The sequence below is a fragment of the Numida meleagris genome, chromosome 1 (genome assembly GCF_002078875.1).
Source record: "Numida meleagris isolate 19003 breed g44 Domestic line chromosome 1, NumMel1.0, whole genome shotgun sequence".
In the NCBI taxonomy this organism is placed as follows: Eukaryota; Metazoa; Chordata; class Aves; order Galliformes; family Numididae; genus Numida; species Numida meleagris.
This window is the reverse complement of record NC_034409.1, coordinates 20,431,993-20,448,572: the sequence shown is the minus strand read 5'-3', so window position 1 is coordinate 20,448,572 and position 16,580 is coordinate 20,431,993. Positions and strand designations below refer to the sequence as shown.

General features: G+C 41.2%; 1 protein-coding gene across 1 annotated transcript in view; it reads left to right on the top strand.

The window, feature by feature from the left end:
- The window catches only part of LOC110392503 (mitogen-activated protein kinase 11), a 30,465-nt gene that overhangs the window by 478 nt on the left and 13,407 nt on the right, over window positions 1-16,580 (top strand). The window contains exons 2-6 of the mRNA XM_021384751.1: window positions 11,493-11,622; window positions 12,544-12,602; window positions 13,728-13,839; window positions 16,122-16,151; window positions 16,288-16,335. Of these exons, the coding sequence (XP_021240426.1) occupies window positions 11,493-11,622; window positions 12,544-12,602; window positions 13,728-13,839; window positions 16,122-16,151; window positions 16,288-16,335 (379 nt within the window). The remainder of the gene's footprint in view (window positions 1-11,492; window positions 11,623-12,543; window positions 12,603-13,727; window positions 13,840-16,121; window positions 16,152-16,287; window positions 16,336-16,580) is intronic.

Sequence of the window (16,580 nt, the reverse complement as noted above, 5' to 3'; positions counted from 1 at the left end):
GCCCCGGGGCCGGGCCGTGCCTCGCCGTAACCCGGGCAACCGCGCCCGCCGAGCGGAGCTCGCCGAGAGGAGCCGTGGTGCCGCGCGGCGCCCCGCGCTGTGCCGCTGCCCCGAGCGCTCCGCTCCGACCCTTCGCGCCGCTCGCGCTTCTGTGACACCTGCCCCGCGCCGAGCATCTTGCACAGTCACGGTGCGCGCGGGCGGGAGGCGGACAGCGCTCCGCCTGTTGCTGCCCTCCGCCCCTGCCTGCCGCAGAACCGGCGGTCCCGCCGAGCGCTGCTGCCCAGGACGGGGGGCTCGGGCTCTTTGTATTGTGTGGGGGTTTCTCGCGTCGCTTATCGCGCAGCGCTCCTGGGTTTTAGTAATTACAGTGCCAGGCTTGCGCTCCCAGCGCAGGGCTGGCTCTTTGATGCGCGGAGCCGTCTTTTAAAATGCTCTGAGGCAGTTTTTGGAAATAACAGTAATGTTTAAGGAGTTTGTGAAAAAGAATCACGCTGCTTTTATAAGCCAAGTGGAATTACTTGAAAAGCTATCTATAGCGGGCCTTGAAGTGAATGTGCTGCACAGAAAAAGGTTCCATAGAACTCAGCCTTTTGCAGTTCACAAAACTTTTCCCTCTGTACAGTCAGATGCCTGAGAACATTTGTGGAGTTTCTTATTTATTGCTTCTTCCTCTAGCTCTGTGAAATGCCCCATGTGTAAAATAGGAATATGGATTTAAGAACCCCCTTCCAGCCGGCAGGAACACTCGGGACTAGAGAATTCTCTCTTAATTCTTTATTATTTTGGTTTTATGCTTGCACCAGGGAAACGTGGGCCAGCACCATGGAGTGCTACCTGCTGCTGTGCAGTCCTGGGACCATCTGGTTCTTGTGAATAGTTTCACAAGGGTATGGTTTATTTAGATCACAAAAGTCTTCCTTTTCTCTGAGATTTTACAAAGGAGAAGCTGGATATACCATCTGACAATAACTACGGTTATTTTCCAATTAAACCTGTGTTTCTGATTACTTCTCCTGTTTGTGCTTACGTAGCTTTAAGGGGAAAACCCACTCTGCTGGCTTTTGTAATGAGGTGTCAAGGTTTGAGAGATTGCAGTGGAAATGAAAACATGTGGTTTGCTCGCAGCACAGCTGGAGTTTTGTTGTGGCTGTTTTTAACAGGGTTAGTGTTGTTAATTTATGGTACTTTTTTTTTCTGTCTGTGAAGCAAATCCCAGTATTTTGTCAATGAGGAGGCCCAGGAGCTGGCATACGAAGAGGAGGGTCCTGTAGGAAATGAGGATGCTGTAGGAAAGGTTCACTCTAAAATACCTGTTTAAGCACTGAGTGCAGTAATGAAATATTACTCTACATTAATAGTCCTGTTAACATTGATGAGCTACAAGCCCAAACAGGTCCTGAATGTGAGGAAAAGACTCATGTCTCAGAAAAGCCGTCTATTTATAGTCCCTGTTGAAATTGATTTTTTCCCTCTGTAAGCTCATGCTTTACCCAGGAGACCCACGAGACACAACCGTTCCCCTGAGATACATGCTGTACTGCTGCTGTGAATAATCGTACTCCTATTCAGGAAAATGTCAAAAAGCGTGTTTAAGTCTTACAGGAACCACTGGAATTAAACAAATTCTTAAGTGCTGTGCTGAATAGAAGCCAAAGTCCTGAACTCCAAACACTGGATTTAGGACAAGAACAAAGTTCCTGTTTTCTGCCTCAGCGAAGCTCTTTCTAGTCCTTCCCTTTCCTCTTGTACAGTAACTTATCTGCAACACGGGATATTTGTGCGACCAAAGCGATATTTGGTAATAAGAAGTACAATGTAGATACTTGAATTTAAGCTCACTTCTTTTGCTCGCAGCTCAAAATCAGTAGAAGAATTTGAGTCAGGATGCTGTGTTTTGGCTCAGTTTATTGACAGTTCGTTAAGTCCAGTGGAACTTGCATTGGGTTAATTTTTACATGCAGATGCATCAAATGTGCTGTGGCTCTGACTTGTAAATAATGACCCGAGGTGTGTTTCAATCCACCAGCTGTTGGGGTGATACCGCTCCTAACCAGGATCCCAGCCTGTGGCATCAACAGAAGCGTGTCAAGGACTTCTTCCCAAACAGAAACGTTTACAGTTTCCTCAGGGGCCTTTGCTATCAGCAGTACTTTCTCTGTGCTGTTCTGTCCATACGTTTTGCCTTTCTTCATGCAGTTGGTCTCCTTTAGTTTCAAGAGCGTGCAATGCCCAGCACAAACTCAGGTTGCAAAATACGTTTTAGAAAGTAGGCTGCTAAGTCCGAGTGTGATGACACAGGCCGCAGATTGGGAAGTGGGTGAGCAGAATCTGCCTGAGGTTGTGCACACAGTGCTGCACTTAAACAGGTCCCTGCACCCTGCTCACATGAAGTGCACTCTTAAGATCCACTACGGTTTTGTCCTGGCTATCTCATGTACAGCTAGGGGTAGCTTAGGCTTCTGTTTAACTTTGAGGAAGTACAGGTGGAAAAATAGAAATGGAAGACTTGAATCCCAAAGTTTAACTGCTTTTTCCCCCATCCACCCAGTCCTGTGATTGCTGGCTAGACTGTCTCACTAGTGTGTTGAGGGCAGTACCTTGCGAGGCTGGAATATAAGATCACCGAGACCCTCCTTTTTCCATTGAGGGTCCCTAAACAGATGCTGAACCACCTGTGTAAATTAAAAGCAAACAAAAAATAACTGATATAAATTGACTACCGAAGCAAAAAATTCCTTCATCCAAGATTGTTCATGATGTCTTTTGTTACGATATGATATGGTATGGTAATGTTTGTAAAGGGACTGAGTGTGTGATTTCAACTATAAACTCACCTTACTGGAATTACGATATGTGTCCTTGTGACATTTCATATTTGTTTAAATAGTGTATGCTTAGATAAGCTTTTAGAGTAGTAATAACACACAGCTCCTGTGTGTAAATACGGATGGAAACAAAAGATTTCTACGGGTTGAGGCAGAATCCCAGGCACGTGCAGAGCCAGTTGATTTCAGTGGACTCACTTTGGGCTGCTTCTCCTGTGGACTAGATCTTTTGTTTCCAGTGCACATACAGGGGCTGGGCTGAACTTAATCCTAAATATGGTTATATTTTACTGGAAACATACAAAAAAACACGTTAACATAGTTGCTATCCAAGCTTCAAAAGAAAGATCAGGGAAGGAAGAAGTCAGAACAGTGTTTCTAAGCATTGGCCTGGGAGGCCAGCACTTGAGCTGGTTGAAAGTGGCTTTGTTGGAGTACGGGGTGGAGTGTGGATTGCATGTCATTCCTTTTGTCCTGTTTCATACAGTGGGTTTTCCAGTTACTCAAACAGTGCAGATACTGACTTTGGAAAGGAAACGGAGGTGGGACTCAGTGGAGTCAAGGTTCATATTTCAACTGAAAGTGTCTAAGAATGTATTCAGTGAAAGATACTGAATCAGGAAGAAACTGTTTGCAGAGAAGGATGAGAAGAGCTGCAAATAACTGTGGCAGACATCTGTAGGTAGGATGCTCTTGCTAAGCCAGGGGAGTAGAGAGCAGATGAGAAACATGCATGAGGAGTGTGGTGGAACGAGGTGTAGGAAGGCTGAAAAAATGCAAGCTCAAGAAGCATGGAAGTCCTATTTGTGTTTTGTTGGTTTTCTTTTATGCGGAATTGATGGGAACTTTCTTAGGGAGCAGGGGCACATGAGATGCAAAAGAGATGAGGAGCACAAGATGAGCAAGTTGTGGCAGAAAGACAGTGAGAAGTAAAGAACTACGGCCTTCTGTATGGTTGTAGGAATACATCAGCAAAATAAAAATTCTCAGTAGAGGGCTTCCTCTGTCCCTGCTTCAGAACAGTTTGCTATAATATGCACCTTCCTGACCGCACGGTAGAGCAGTGGCACAGCTAACAGCATTCACTGGCACAGGTCTTGTGATTGCAATGGCCTAGGATGCATGATCCCTGTTCCAGAGGCCGAGAGCCTGGTTACTTCCACACAGCTTCCCAGGGAGCTGGGGAATTTGAGAATCCTCTATTAGGCAGTGGGTGCCAAAAAGGCCATCTCTTAGTTCTGTGCGTATGGTTGGAGGAGGAGGAGAGGGCGTTTCAAAACTCCTACGTGACCTGAGAACAAAGGGCTATCATTTAATATTTTGGCCGGCGTGCAGAGAGAAAACAGGAAATGTGAAGGAGCAGTAGGGGAGGAACAGGAAAAAGAAGGACAAGAATGTCAATCAGATTTTGTCTCCTTAGGTTTATGTAATGTACTTGAAAGCGCTAATATTTTTCATGTTAAACTTTATATTGGTTTTAACTGGGAGTGATTCTGGCATTAGGTTCTGAGCCCACAGATTGTAGCTGCCTGTGGTCTTTTCTAACAAAATGCTGGACAGAATACATTTGTCATTAGCATCGTACTGGCTTTGTGGCAATTGACTGATTTTCTTGCTTAAATACTGGCACTGGGCTTATAGGCTGTCTAAAACACATTATTTTAGTATCCATGAGTTGGCTGCAGGTGCAGAGAAGCTAACAGCTTATGACCCCAACCTTTTGTTTGTTTCTCTCACAAGGGTAATTTTAAATGCATCACTCCCACTGATGTAAGCTATACTATCTATAACTCACCTAGAAAAGTGTGGCTGCTCTTCAAAGTTATTTGAAAATTTAAGTCACTGTGGAGACACAAGAGACAGACCAGTAAAGGAAAATGAGCTTGTAGATGCAGAGGCTGATCCAGCACAATGATACATATTATCATTAAAAGAAGATTGGTAATGCATTCATGTAAACAAATGCATAGGAATTATTTCGTAATGCTTTTGCAAGGTCTGCTTAAAAGTATGTATTTATTTTTATTTTGGCTAAGGAACAGTTATATTGCGTATGTAATAGATATTTCCTACTTTTATGTTTAGGGCTAGTGCTAAATTAATCTGAGATAATTGACAGTGATTGAACTAAAGCCAAAACAATTGATGCCAGTGCTCAGCATAGTGTGGTGGAAAAACATCCAAGTGATAGAATCTAATTTTACAATGAATAACCTGTCATCATTAAGGAAGTTCTTTTTCTCTAATGAACAGATTAATGTGTTGTTTCAGAGCTGCCCACTGCTCATCCTCCCACCCTTTGTCTTGTTACTGTCTCATTTTTTTTTCCGTGGGTTCCTTCCAATGCACATATGTGTTGTGATTTGTGTGATTTATTAACAAATACAAACTCTAAATCTTAATGGGCGGAAGTCACTGATTTGAATTTGTGTAAAGTAACAAACCATTTATAAAGAAGAAACAAATGGACCAGTTCCTCAGCTGCTGGGCTTGATCTTACCACGGGTGGCCTCGCTCTGCTCTTCTCCTGCTGCGCTACCAGTGGCTGTTGTGGTCCATCTCTGGGTGCTGGGCAGATGTTGTCTGTGCTTTTTTTAAAGACTGTTCACACAGTCACTGAATGAGTGAGGTTAACAGGGACCTGTGGGTCCACCTGGCCCGACCCCTGCTCAAGTAGGGACACCCAGAGAGGGGTGCCCAGCCACATGTCCAGGCAGCTTTTTAAGATGCCCGGGGATCTCCAGAGCCTCTGTGGGCAGCCTGTGCCAGTGTTGTGTCACCTGCACAGCACAGCAGTGCTTTCTGATGTTCAGATGGAGCCTCCTGTGTTCAAGTCTGTGCCTATCACTCCTTGTCCTGGCTCTTGGCACCACTGAGAAGAGCTAACTCTATCTTCATATCTTCAAATATACTTATATGTACCTGTAGAGATATTCCACATCTCAAAAAAAGTAGTCACAATTTAAAAAAAAAAAGAGAGAGAGAGAGATTTATTTAAAAAAAAAAAAAGAAGAAGAAGAAGAAGAAGAAGATCTTGGAGAAGACCCAGAAGACAAAAATCACAAACTAAACCTTGCAAACAAAACTCCAAACCATATTATACATGTGTGCTCACATATTATACAAAGAGCACGGTAACACTATTTGATGGAGCAAATTCTCAGCTACAGAGCACTCTTTTTCAACGTTATCACCACCATCAGCTGTGCATTTTCACCAGCAATAAGCAACGTCCTGCATGCCTTGCTCTTGAAAATCTGCGCCAGCAGAGGTGACCCACTGTCACTGTCACCACTGCTGAAACGCACCACCCACTGCCTCACTGTGCTCACATCCACTGCTTGATCTCATAAGTGTTCTCAAGTGTTCAGCAAGCATCAATGAGTGTCAGTGGGTGCCATTTTTTCCACGTGGAGGAATTCAGTGACACACCTTTGCTTCATGCGTACATCCATGTCAGACGCCATTCTGTCAGACTGCCCCTCTGCTGCCATCTGCCACACAGCTACAACATGTAATGGGATATTTGTGGGAAGGCTCGCCTCTACTGCCATACTACCAACATCCACCTCTGATATCGTGGGCCACCATCATAATGTAGGAAGTATTTCTTTTGGAGCAGCCCTCATAAAAAGAGTTGTCATTCACGGCAGCTGTGAGGAGCTCAGATGACAGACTGTGCAATAGAAAGTGTCAGGGCAGGGTTCCTGCGCATCTCACTTTTTCTGATGTACGTGCCAATGCGTACTGCAGCAAGGGCTGCCTATATCAGTGCTTCTATTCTCTGTATGCTGACTTCTCTTTCATACCTTCCCCTTGGTGCTTCCTCACATATACCCTTTTGCTGCTGCTACCTGGTTTTTTGTTATTTTAGGAAGTCAGGATGTTACAAAGAGACGTTTGGCACAAAGATATTCATATCTCCTGCAATGGGAGGAGTCAGTGGGGATGTGAAAGGGTGTTACAATCTGTGGACAAGAACTCAAAGTGTGGCTGTGCTAAATATGTGGCAGAAATTCTGTGTACTTTCTGTTTTGTTTTCTGGATGTTAACTTATTTCTTACCAAAATTATTAAAATTCTGCTCACATTAATCTGTGTTTTGAGCATGAATTGCACTTTGTTTTCTTTGATTTTTCCCTTTATATTTACATGCAGTAGGGAATACTTATTCTGGGAAGTGTCTCCTCTGGTTTGGCCAGTGAAGGAAAGAAACTCCTGTGTTGTGCTGTGCTGGGAAAAGTAAAAGCAGTAGCCTTGAACATTATGTGGAAAACCCAAACCTCATATCATTGTCACAACAAATTTAAGGATTGACTTGTGCATCATATTTGCTCCAGGTTTGGTATATAGTGTCCAACCAGATGTCAAACGTGTGGTGATGTAGGGGTATCAGCCTCACAAGCTGAGACTGAGTTGTATAAAATAAATTGGAAGTGTTAGCCTTCTGTGTGTGTGTTTTGTTGGTTTGTTTTTGTTTTTGTTTTTGCACTTAATCCTAAATTAATCTCTTAGACTAAGAATCTCTTAAAACAATTGTTTTTATGGATACAGTGCTTCTACAAACATAAAATCACACTTTTCAGCCTACCAAAGCCTTATGGTTGTCTGTGGTGATGGGGCATGGAGTATCAGCTGATACAGGTAACAGGGTAAACTGGGAGTTCGCTGCAGATGCACCATGCTGGCACCACACGGTCAGCTTTGGTCATGCCTTCACTGTGCATCAGCTAGACTGCAACTGACTCCTGGAATAAGGAGAACTTACTAGACTCAGCACTTCATTCAAACTGGGTTTTCTCCAGACTCCTTTTATAGTACTGTGCCCAGCTAATAAGCCCTCCCAAAGCCCAAAGCATTTATTAAGTTCAGGAATTGGACCTATTGATCCCGGGAATAGGAATCGGACCTATTGATCCCTATTGATTCCCTGAAATTCCTGCATTGCATACTGGAGTTTACTAAATAGGATATAAGTTGGCCCCATGCATGGCCCGGTAGACTGGGCTCCCACAAGCAGCCCTCCAGCTGCTGGAACAAATTTGATCTCAAAGGCTAAACAGCCATAGCTGAACGTTGTGCTCCTAATCCAAAAAACCCTGAAGGATGTGGGCAGGCTGCGCAGGAGTAGTTTGTCCAGTATTACCGGTCTGCAACCTCAGAGGATAGATGAGCCATGGATACTGTGGAAATGATTATATGTATAATCAATATTTATAAACTTCAGCACTAAAAATCCATACCCCATCAAAGTCATGAAATCAGCTTGAAACCATTTTAAAATCTTGGACTTTTTGTCTATTGAATTTTTGGACTACTTTGGCTTTTTCTGTGCAAACTTTTCTTTGAAGCCTTAAGAAGTGAAAAAATGTGCATATAAATAGAGATTGTTCTTTCATCTGGTGGAACGTCAACAGAAATATTAGATACAGGAGCTGACAACACTGGAAAGGTGTGTCTATTTTAAGCAGCGATTGAAAGTTACACCAAGCGAAAGTCTCTTATCTGTGCCACAATGATGCCATCCCTTCAGAGAAAATAATGACTCTTTTATTTCCTTGATCTGAGAAAGGACAGCAAAAAATGTCTGGCGTAACTGCCAGGGGTTCTGGGTCAAGAACAATCATATCTAAAAAAGATATTGCTAAGATGAGTACAATGTTGTTTCTTGTAAAATAGAAAATAGTTAGACTTGTGTTTCTTTCTATGACATGATAGAAATTTTAGCTAAAGTGGTGTTCCCATATACTGCTGAGGTGCGAGAGCATACCTCTTGATGGCAATGTTAGAAGGCTCAATGAAATTACACAATTAAAAACTCATTTTCATTGTTTTCAACAAATGAAATGCTAGAAGTAAAGAACAGTTTAGAGGTGGGAGATGATATTCCTTTACAAGTATCCAAGTTTATCTCTGTAGCATTATTGTGTCCAGCTACATAACGCAGTATAAATAATCAGTTCAGTGTAAGTGAATGGAAGGAGACCAAGGATGCAGCAGTTGAATCATTGGAAGGATTATGCTTTTGCCAATGATAAGCAGCTGTTTCACAACTGGTTTGCCAGAGCTGAAGCCTGTGCTCCAAAGGACCTGCATCAGTAGAAAGTACCTCACAAAAGACAAGCGAGCTGTGAGTTTCTGTCAGGTCTTTATGAGATGCTGCAAATACAGAGCAGGCCTCTCTAGTTTAAATGCAGGGGTAGAGAGTATATGAAGAGTGTAATGCACAGTAAGGGAAGGTGAGGGCCTCTAACCCCTTTTTTAATAGCAGCAGGCCTTTGGGCAGTTAACAACACATTTGTTTTGGAGGAGCTGTTTGGAATCACCTTGGTCAGCAGCTGGTGACAGCCGCAGAGAGGGTTCCTGCAGGTGCCAGCCAGGTGGGCCCTCAGAGCTGCGTGGCTGCCCACTGACAGGGTCTGAAAGCCTGGAACTCTGAGAGAGCGGCACAGGAAGGGAAATGGATGCTCCTGCTGCTAACAGTCTGCTCAGGGGACTGCAAGGGAATCTGGGGATGACTCAGATCACAACTGGGATGATGCATTGGGGAGAGGGAGAGATTCAGTCTGAAAATCAGAGAGGGGGAGGAATGGGTCAGTGGCCTGCTGCTTGGAAACAGTGATCAGAGGTCATAGATGCAAGGAATCCTTGAATCTGACAAACAAAAGTGTTCTAACAAAGTGAAATCTATCATTTTGAATGCTCCAGTGTTTATAGCTTGAATTATGATAATGGTAAACCAGGAAAGGAAAAGGCTTGAAGGCATTAGCTCGTTACCATTCTCTATGGTTTCTTGACTGTGGGAGAATGCATTTAAATCGAGACTGCTCCTGGCCTGTTCAGCTTCAATTCATTCTTTCCCACTGAAGGTCCCAAAACTCAAGCTGGTATTTGTTTTTTTTTTCTTTCTCTCTTCCTGTGGGTTTCCATTCTGGGTCTAAAAAGCTGCTGTCATAAGAATTCTTTATACCATCTGAAAGCTTTGCAGCCTTGAGTCATATGGAGAGTAAAAAGCAATCCATCTTAAAGATCAGCAGTTTTTAAACTACTAAAACCCACATTTGAATTTAGAACTAGGGGGAGAGGGATATGTGTCATGATAATGGGATTTAAAACTTAATTCCTCCTAGCCTTGTATAATGTATACGATATTTCAAAAACCAGTACAAGCCTAAGTGGGGAGGCTTGTGAATTGCCAGAAGAGCTGAGATGTTAAACACAGATTGCTGTTTTGAGCAATGTTATTTATTTATCTGTATAAACATGCCTTTTTTTCACTGTAAAATGACCAGGATTACACTCATGGCAATTACACTGCATTTTTGTTGTACTAACAGCAAAGTACTGGTTTCCTTTTTATTTCTTCAGATTTACTTTTGCAACCTTCGTGTTGTGTCTGTGGCTGATCCTGTGGAATTTAGGGTGTCTCTACTTGTCAGCTTTTGCACCATTCATTCTCTGAGCTTCTCTGCATATTTGAGGAACATGATGTCCTCATATCCTGAATAACTGTGTCAGAACAAGTGTCTTTATGGTATCCTTTCCACCCACTCCTACGAGTGAAACAGGTTTTCTCCCACTTCCTATGCTTGCTTTCTTCTGCTTGGGGAATGCCCTTCCTGAGGTGCTCTGCAAAGGCACAACCTTTAAAACTTCCCTGAAGATCCAATACTGTGATGCTTGTGAGAAACTAGCTAAGTAATCTGCTTATCTGTTTCATTGATCTTGTGAGTGACTCACTCCTTCCATGGTTCTTGGAAGAAATTTGTTGATTAAATCTGTTTCTTCTCATTCTGAGGAATGCCACTCAGCAGACCAGGCTGCCCAGGGCCCCATCCAGCCTGGCCTCCAACACTTCAAAACTGTCAGAAGTGTTTTAAAAACTGATTGCAAGGACCTAATAGCATCTAGTGTGGCTATTGCCTCTCGTCATCCTGCACTGTGCATTTTTCATGTCATTTAATTTTTAGTGTTTTGTAATTCAAAAATAAGTTCAGTAAGATGAATGTATTAAGGTCTGTGCTTGCTAATGCTGTTGCTAGCAATTGCAGATAGTGTTATCCACTTTATAAACTGACATTTCAAAGTATTTTAATTGAACAAATTTTTTAATTTAATGAATAAATAGAAAATTAAAGCAATATTTTTCTTAATAAGAGAAGGTAGCAAACTGAATCTTTTTGTAATCATACTGTTTGATGACACAAAGTAAAATATAAAGAGATCATTTCAATTCTTGTGCTCCATGACAGACAGTGTTTAACTGTGCTGTATTGCACTTCTCATATCATTTAATGCACAACAAACCGTAGGTCTCTCTCTTGTGCAAATGCTCATGTGTTTAGTGTTCTTGTCAGTGGGATATCTCCACATGTCTCAAGTTAAGCACATGCTATATGTCAGCAAGATCTGTGAAGTTCAGGACGTACCTGTTGTTCATTTATTACTGGTATTGCCTGAGGAAACGTTATGGGAATTGTCTTTGAATCATGGTTACTGCTGCCTGGCTTCTCCCACTTGCAGCCCATGAGTGGAAGGTAAAAGAGGACACAGGAAGGAGTGAGAATCCCCTGCAGTGCAGAAGTTTCTCCAGTAAAACCCAGTGAACGATGGGAGAGCTTTGAAATAAAGTGTGCTTTCAACGTGGACTTTCTTTTTCTTGTAGTTCAGCTTATGATACCAAAACAAGACAGAAGGTGGCAGTAAAAAAGCTTTCAAGACCTTTCCAGTCGCTTATTCATGCAAGGAGGACCTACCGAGAGCTCAGGTTGCTGAAGCACATGAAGCATGAGAATGTAAGTGAAGAGTGAGTGCTTTCCTTTCAGATTTATTATGACACCAGTTTGTAATATAGGTGTAACTTCAGTTTGGTACAGTCCTGTTAGAAAAGGGCGTACAACTCTTTCTGCCTACCCAAGATATCTGAACCTAGCTACCTCACCTATAACGAAGTCACTGGACTGTAGAGACTTCCAGTAAAATGCTGCCTTTTTACTGCAAAATGATCTACTTTGATCTTGGAGATCCAGCTAATGAAATCTGAAACAAGTGGTTCTGCTCTCCTGTAATGAAAGTAATAGAGCATTCTACTCAGTGCTGTTGGATGCTATTGAAACACTGGTCCAGGAGAATATTACCTCAAACTTGCTTTTGCTGAATTTGGATTCTGTTGAATAATTAAGGACAAATACTCCCATTGAAATTAATGGCAGCGTAACATCTAGATGAACGATAGGAGTACATCAGGTCCCAAAGAATTCAGTATTTAAGTGTATGTGACAGTTTTTTCAGAGGGAGTATTCACCTGCTTAAAAGTAATTTGATGAATTCAGGCCTGAATAAAATACAGAGAATTGAAAAGTGTCATGCAGAAGGGATGCTAAAAATGTTAGTTGACAGCAAAATGGGATAACCTGTGGAATTTTACATAATCCTAAGTATAATGAGTGTACAAGCCATATACCAGCTTTTCTGTAATAAGACATTACATTTCCTGACTTTCTATGAACATCTAAAGTCCCATTCTACTTTTTGCAATTAATAGATTTTTTAATTGGTCATGGAGAACCTGTTATGCAGGTTACACTGAGTCTTTAAGGTGAACACGTGCCATGTGTTTGTAAGCTTCCTGTCAAAAATTCTAAGCGCTGTCAATACTAATTGTATGTTGCTTTCTGTTTTTCTAAAAATAAAATGTAAACTCCCTTGTCTTTCAGGTTATAGGATTGCTAGATGTTTTTACACCTGCAACATCAATAGAAAATTTTAATGAAGTGTAAGTAACATTTTAAAATAATTCTGACTAGTTCATAAGTAACCAAGTGGCACTCTGTTTTTAGAAAGGGAGCACATACTTTTGTGGTAGATTTGAAGCCAAATTTGGCTCTTTATGAAGAAAACCAATATATTTTTTTAATTTTTTCCCGTAAAAAGAAAAGCAAGATGACAGGCCTCATTGCAGTACTTTTTTGAATGATTGTTTATAAGACTGTAAGTATCTCATAAATGTTTTGGTGTTGCGTAAATGCAACTTAAAGCTTGTTCGGTTCAACTATTTGTTATCTGTAGATTGTTTTTTTCAAAGGCAGATGGGATCATTCCAGAAAGCAGGAAAGTGTTCTGTTGGCTAGCTTAGACAAGGTAAATTAGATACATGGATAACCTAGAGCCAGTTGTAATTTGGTGTTACTCAAACACACCATATATACTGAGTTGCTCTTGGCTTACATCTGCTATAAGGAACTATGTAAACAGTTTAGAAAAGGAAATACTAACTAACATATTTTTTTATCCATGAAAATCAGTGGCCAAACTCCTCTGGGGCAAAATTACGCAAATGGGAACTAGAAACGATAGATGCATACTTTTGTCCCAACGCTTTTTTTTTTTTTGGAGATGAATCAATATTTCTAAAAGAATTTAAAAAGATAAAATAAAATGCAGTGGAGGGAGGGAAAGAAGTTACACAAAACACTCTTATTTCTACCAGTTTGATGTTAATCTCCATCATCAGATATTCCTCACAGGAACTGTAGTTTAGAGGCCCCAAGCTGCCACTTTTCTGTTGGTCAGAATCCCTGCTCATGAGGCATGATGACTTCTCCCCTGATTGAATTGCTCTAGTATTTCATGGAGAGAAAAACAGATAAAAGCTTGTAATGTACCGTAAGGATTTTTCTTTTTCCCCATATTAAATCTCGTGGTTGTGATTCCGTTATTAGAGCTTATAGCTGACTGGAGGGACATAAACCATATATGAGTAGAAAATGGAAAAGGAATCTAAACAGGAGTGTGTAGTTACTCTTTAGTTGTGCTGCTTTTACAAGGATTTGCATTCTGCCAATCTTAAATGAGGTATGTTTCTTTGTTTTCTTCTGCAAGGTCTGTTTTATTTTCACAGGTATCTTGTGACAAATTTAATGGGTGCTGACCTGAATAACATTGTGAAGTGCCAGAAGTTAACAGATGACCATATACAGTTTCTTATATATCAGTTACTTCGAGGACTTAAGGTATTGGTTGAATATAAGGATATATACGAGAGAGCAACCAAGATGTTGTGGTAATGACTGTTGTAATGACTGATTCAGTACTTAAAACACTTCAGTTTGCATTGCAAGTGCCCAGATAGCAGCAAACATTTCAGAAATTTTGATTATTTTACTAACCAAAAACAAACCCTCAAGCCTGCAAATGGTGACATGCGCAGTGCACATGGAGCCTTTCCCTTGAACACTGACTTTTGGTCAGTGTCTGTTTAAGCTATTATTGAAGGAGATGCACTTGTTAGCTGGTCTCTCAAGTGAAGGTGTTCTCTAGCACACACTGTGTGCTTCAGACATTTTCTTTGTCAAGGGAAAGTAATGAAAAACTTACGAAGAATGCAAAATTGTTAAAGCTTAACATTGCAATTAATTCACATTTCTGCTTTGAAAGACATGAGCCTGTTTGAAATTCATTCTTCCTTTAAACTCATTGTTTCCTTTAATCATATTGTTAAAGTTTATACAACTCAATCATGTAGGCAACTGGCAATGAAACTGCAGCAAAATTTTCTTCCTAAAGAGCTAAAGTATGTATCATTTTGCTGACATTAAACATGAAAGTGTCTATAAACAGCAGATTTAGAAAAAGCTTCCCAGTACTAGATGATAAACATTTTCCTCAGCCAGTGTTGAGGGTTTTTTTCCAGGCATATGCAAAAAAAAAAAAAACAGAGAGGTCAGCTGCTTTAGTAAACTTCATAATATTTGATATTTTTGATGTGGAAAATAACTTATGTTTAAAAACAAGCTGTGATAGAAAGCTCTGGGGCGTTTACTGTGTGGTTTTGAGGAAGTCACCTGGTGCCTGAGAGGATAATTCTTATTCGTGCTTGTGAGTTCTGTCAATTTAAGTGCAGGTTTTAGTGAAGAGGGATTGCAGAACTGAGCCCTTAATTGCTTTGTCTCATTTCCTTAAATTAATAGCTTAAGGAGGAGGATGAATCCGGAGTTAATCATCCAGCTCACAGTTTTGAATACAAGACTGTGTTGTGTCAGAGCTAAGTAACAGTTGTGCTCAAAAGTGAACATTCATTTCAGAAATGCACTATGTCTGTTTCCAAGGGGGAGTTGTTTGTTGCTTGGAATTGACATTCTCATATCTCATTAGCTGAACGTTTGATCAGAGATAGCTCCCTCTTTACATCTAAGCTGCAGTCATTACTACTTTTGTCCTTATACTTGGACTCACTGGTACACCTGTCTGGGAGCTTCAAGCCCTGCAGATCCCACTGGAACGCGTGAAGGGTTGGGATGGGATGGGGCAGCACGGCAGGCTGCTGACCAGGCCAGCAGAGCTGCTTGGTGGTACTACAGCAGCCCTTCTCAGCAGCACCTGAATGCAATTAATTCTGTTGCAAGCAGTGATCTGGTTTCCTCTGCATTCAGCTGTTTACAGTTATTGTGAAGAGCACTGAAGTGTGTCCCTGCCCCACTGATAAACAGTGTGTAGGCCTGGAATGAAGAGAATGCAATTTTGTTTTCTTTGGGTTTTTCCCCAGTTGATACAAACATTTTTCACGTAATCTCTGTTCCTAAAAGATGGCAGTTTCTTCTTTAGAGAATGGAAGAGTATGTTTCAGAGCGCTTCCTGGTCCTTACCAGTAAGATTATATAGATAAATTGGCTGTCAGTCCTAATAGTTGAACTATAGGCAATTACAGGTTATGCTTTTCTCAGTTTTTGAGGTCTTATGTTATATGTAAAATAGCAGAGGCACTAAGTAATCATTGAAACGCCACTTTGTGTCCCTCCTGAAAGTGGATCTGAAGCAATGCCTGGATGTCTGTTCTGGCCACTATCTTGTCCAGGGGAGCAAATATCTGCCTCCTGCATTCAGTGTTCCCAGTATGGAAAGATAACTCGTATTACTTAGGTGTCAGCCGTATTGATCCCTAGGCCACTGACTGCACTGAGAAACCAGCTGCACAAAATGGCCGTCTAGGTAAGATTGGAATATGTTTCAATGTTTTCGAATTTTCAAAATGAGAACTTTTTGATGGAGAATTACTGCAAGTATCAATTACGACAGTGTTTACAGTTACTTTTTCTGAATATCTATCTCTGGGTAAGATAAAGCAGATAGGTTTTGAAATTAGTCATGTCTCCATCTGCCTTGAGTATGTAGTGTGACTAAGTCTTTGCTGTATATAAAATGGTCAGGCCCAGTAGCAAAAAGATAAAGCAAGTGACTTACATCTTCCTAACCTCTGACTTCAAATTTTACATTTTTTTTCCATTTTGTTTCACAGTATATTCACTCAGCTGGAATCATCCATAGGGTGAGTTTGTTCATTTCTATAATAGAAATGAATGGAGTGTGTCCCTCCATGCGTCAAATGTGTTATTAAGACACATTTATAATATACCTTCAAAGGTTGAAATGGTACCTGTCTGACTCTCTGTGTTCTGGTACAGGACCTGAAGCCCAGTAACCTGGCTGTGAATGAAGACTGTGAATTGAGGGTAAGAGTCATTCTGTTGTAATGAAGAATGCATGAGGAATCATTCGGTTGTAATGAAGAACGTTTTAATAGCTTTCAATATTGCAGTTCTCTAAGGAAAAACTTCTGTTTGCCAGTTTTGTTTCTGATTCCATTAATTTTGTATGTATGTTTACTGCTGTTGTTCCCTGGCCATAAAAATATTTCCATGAACATGTGTTTTCTCCCAAATGTTAATTTATTATCACCACAAGTCTCTTTACAAAG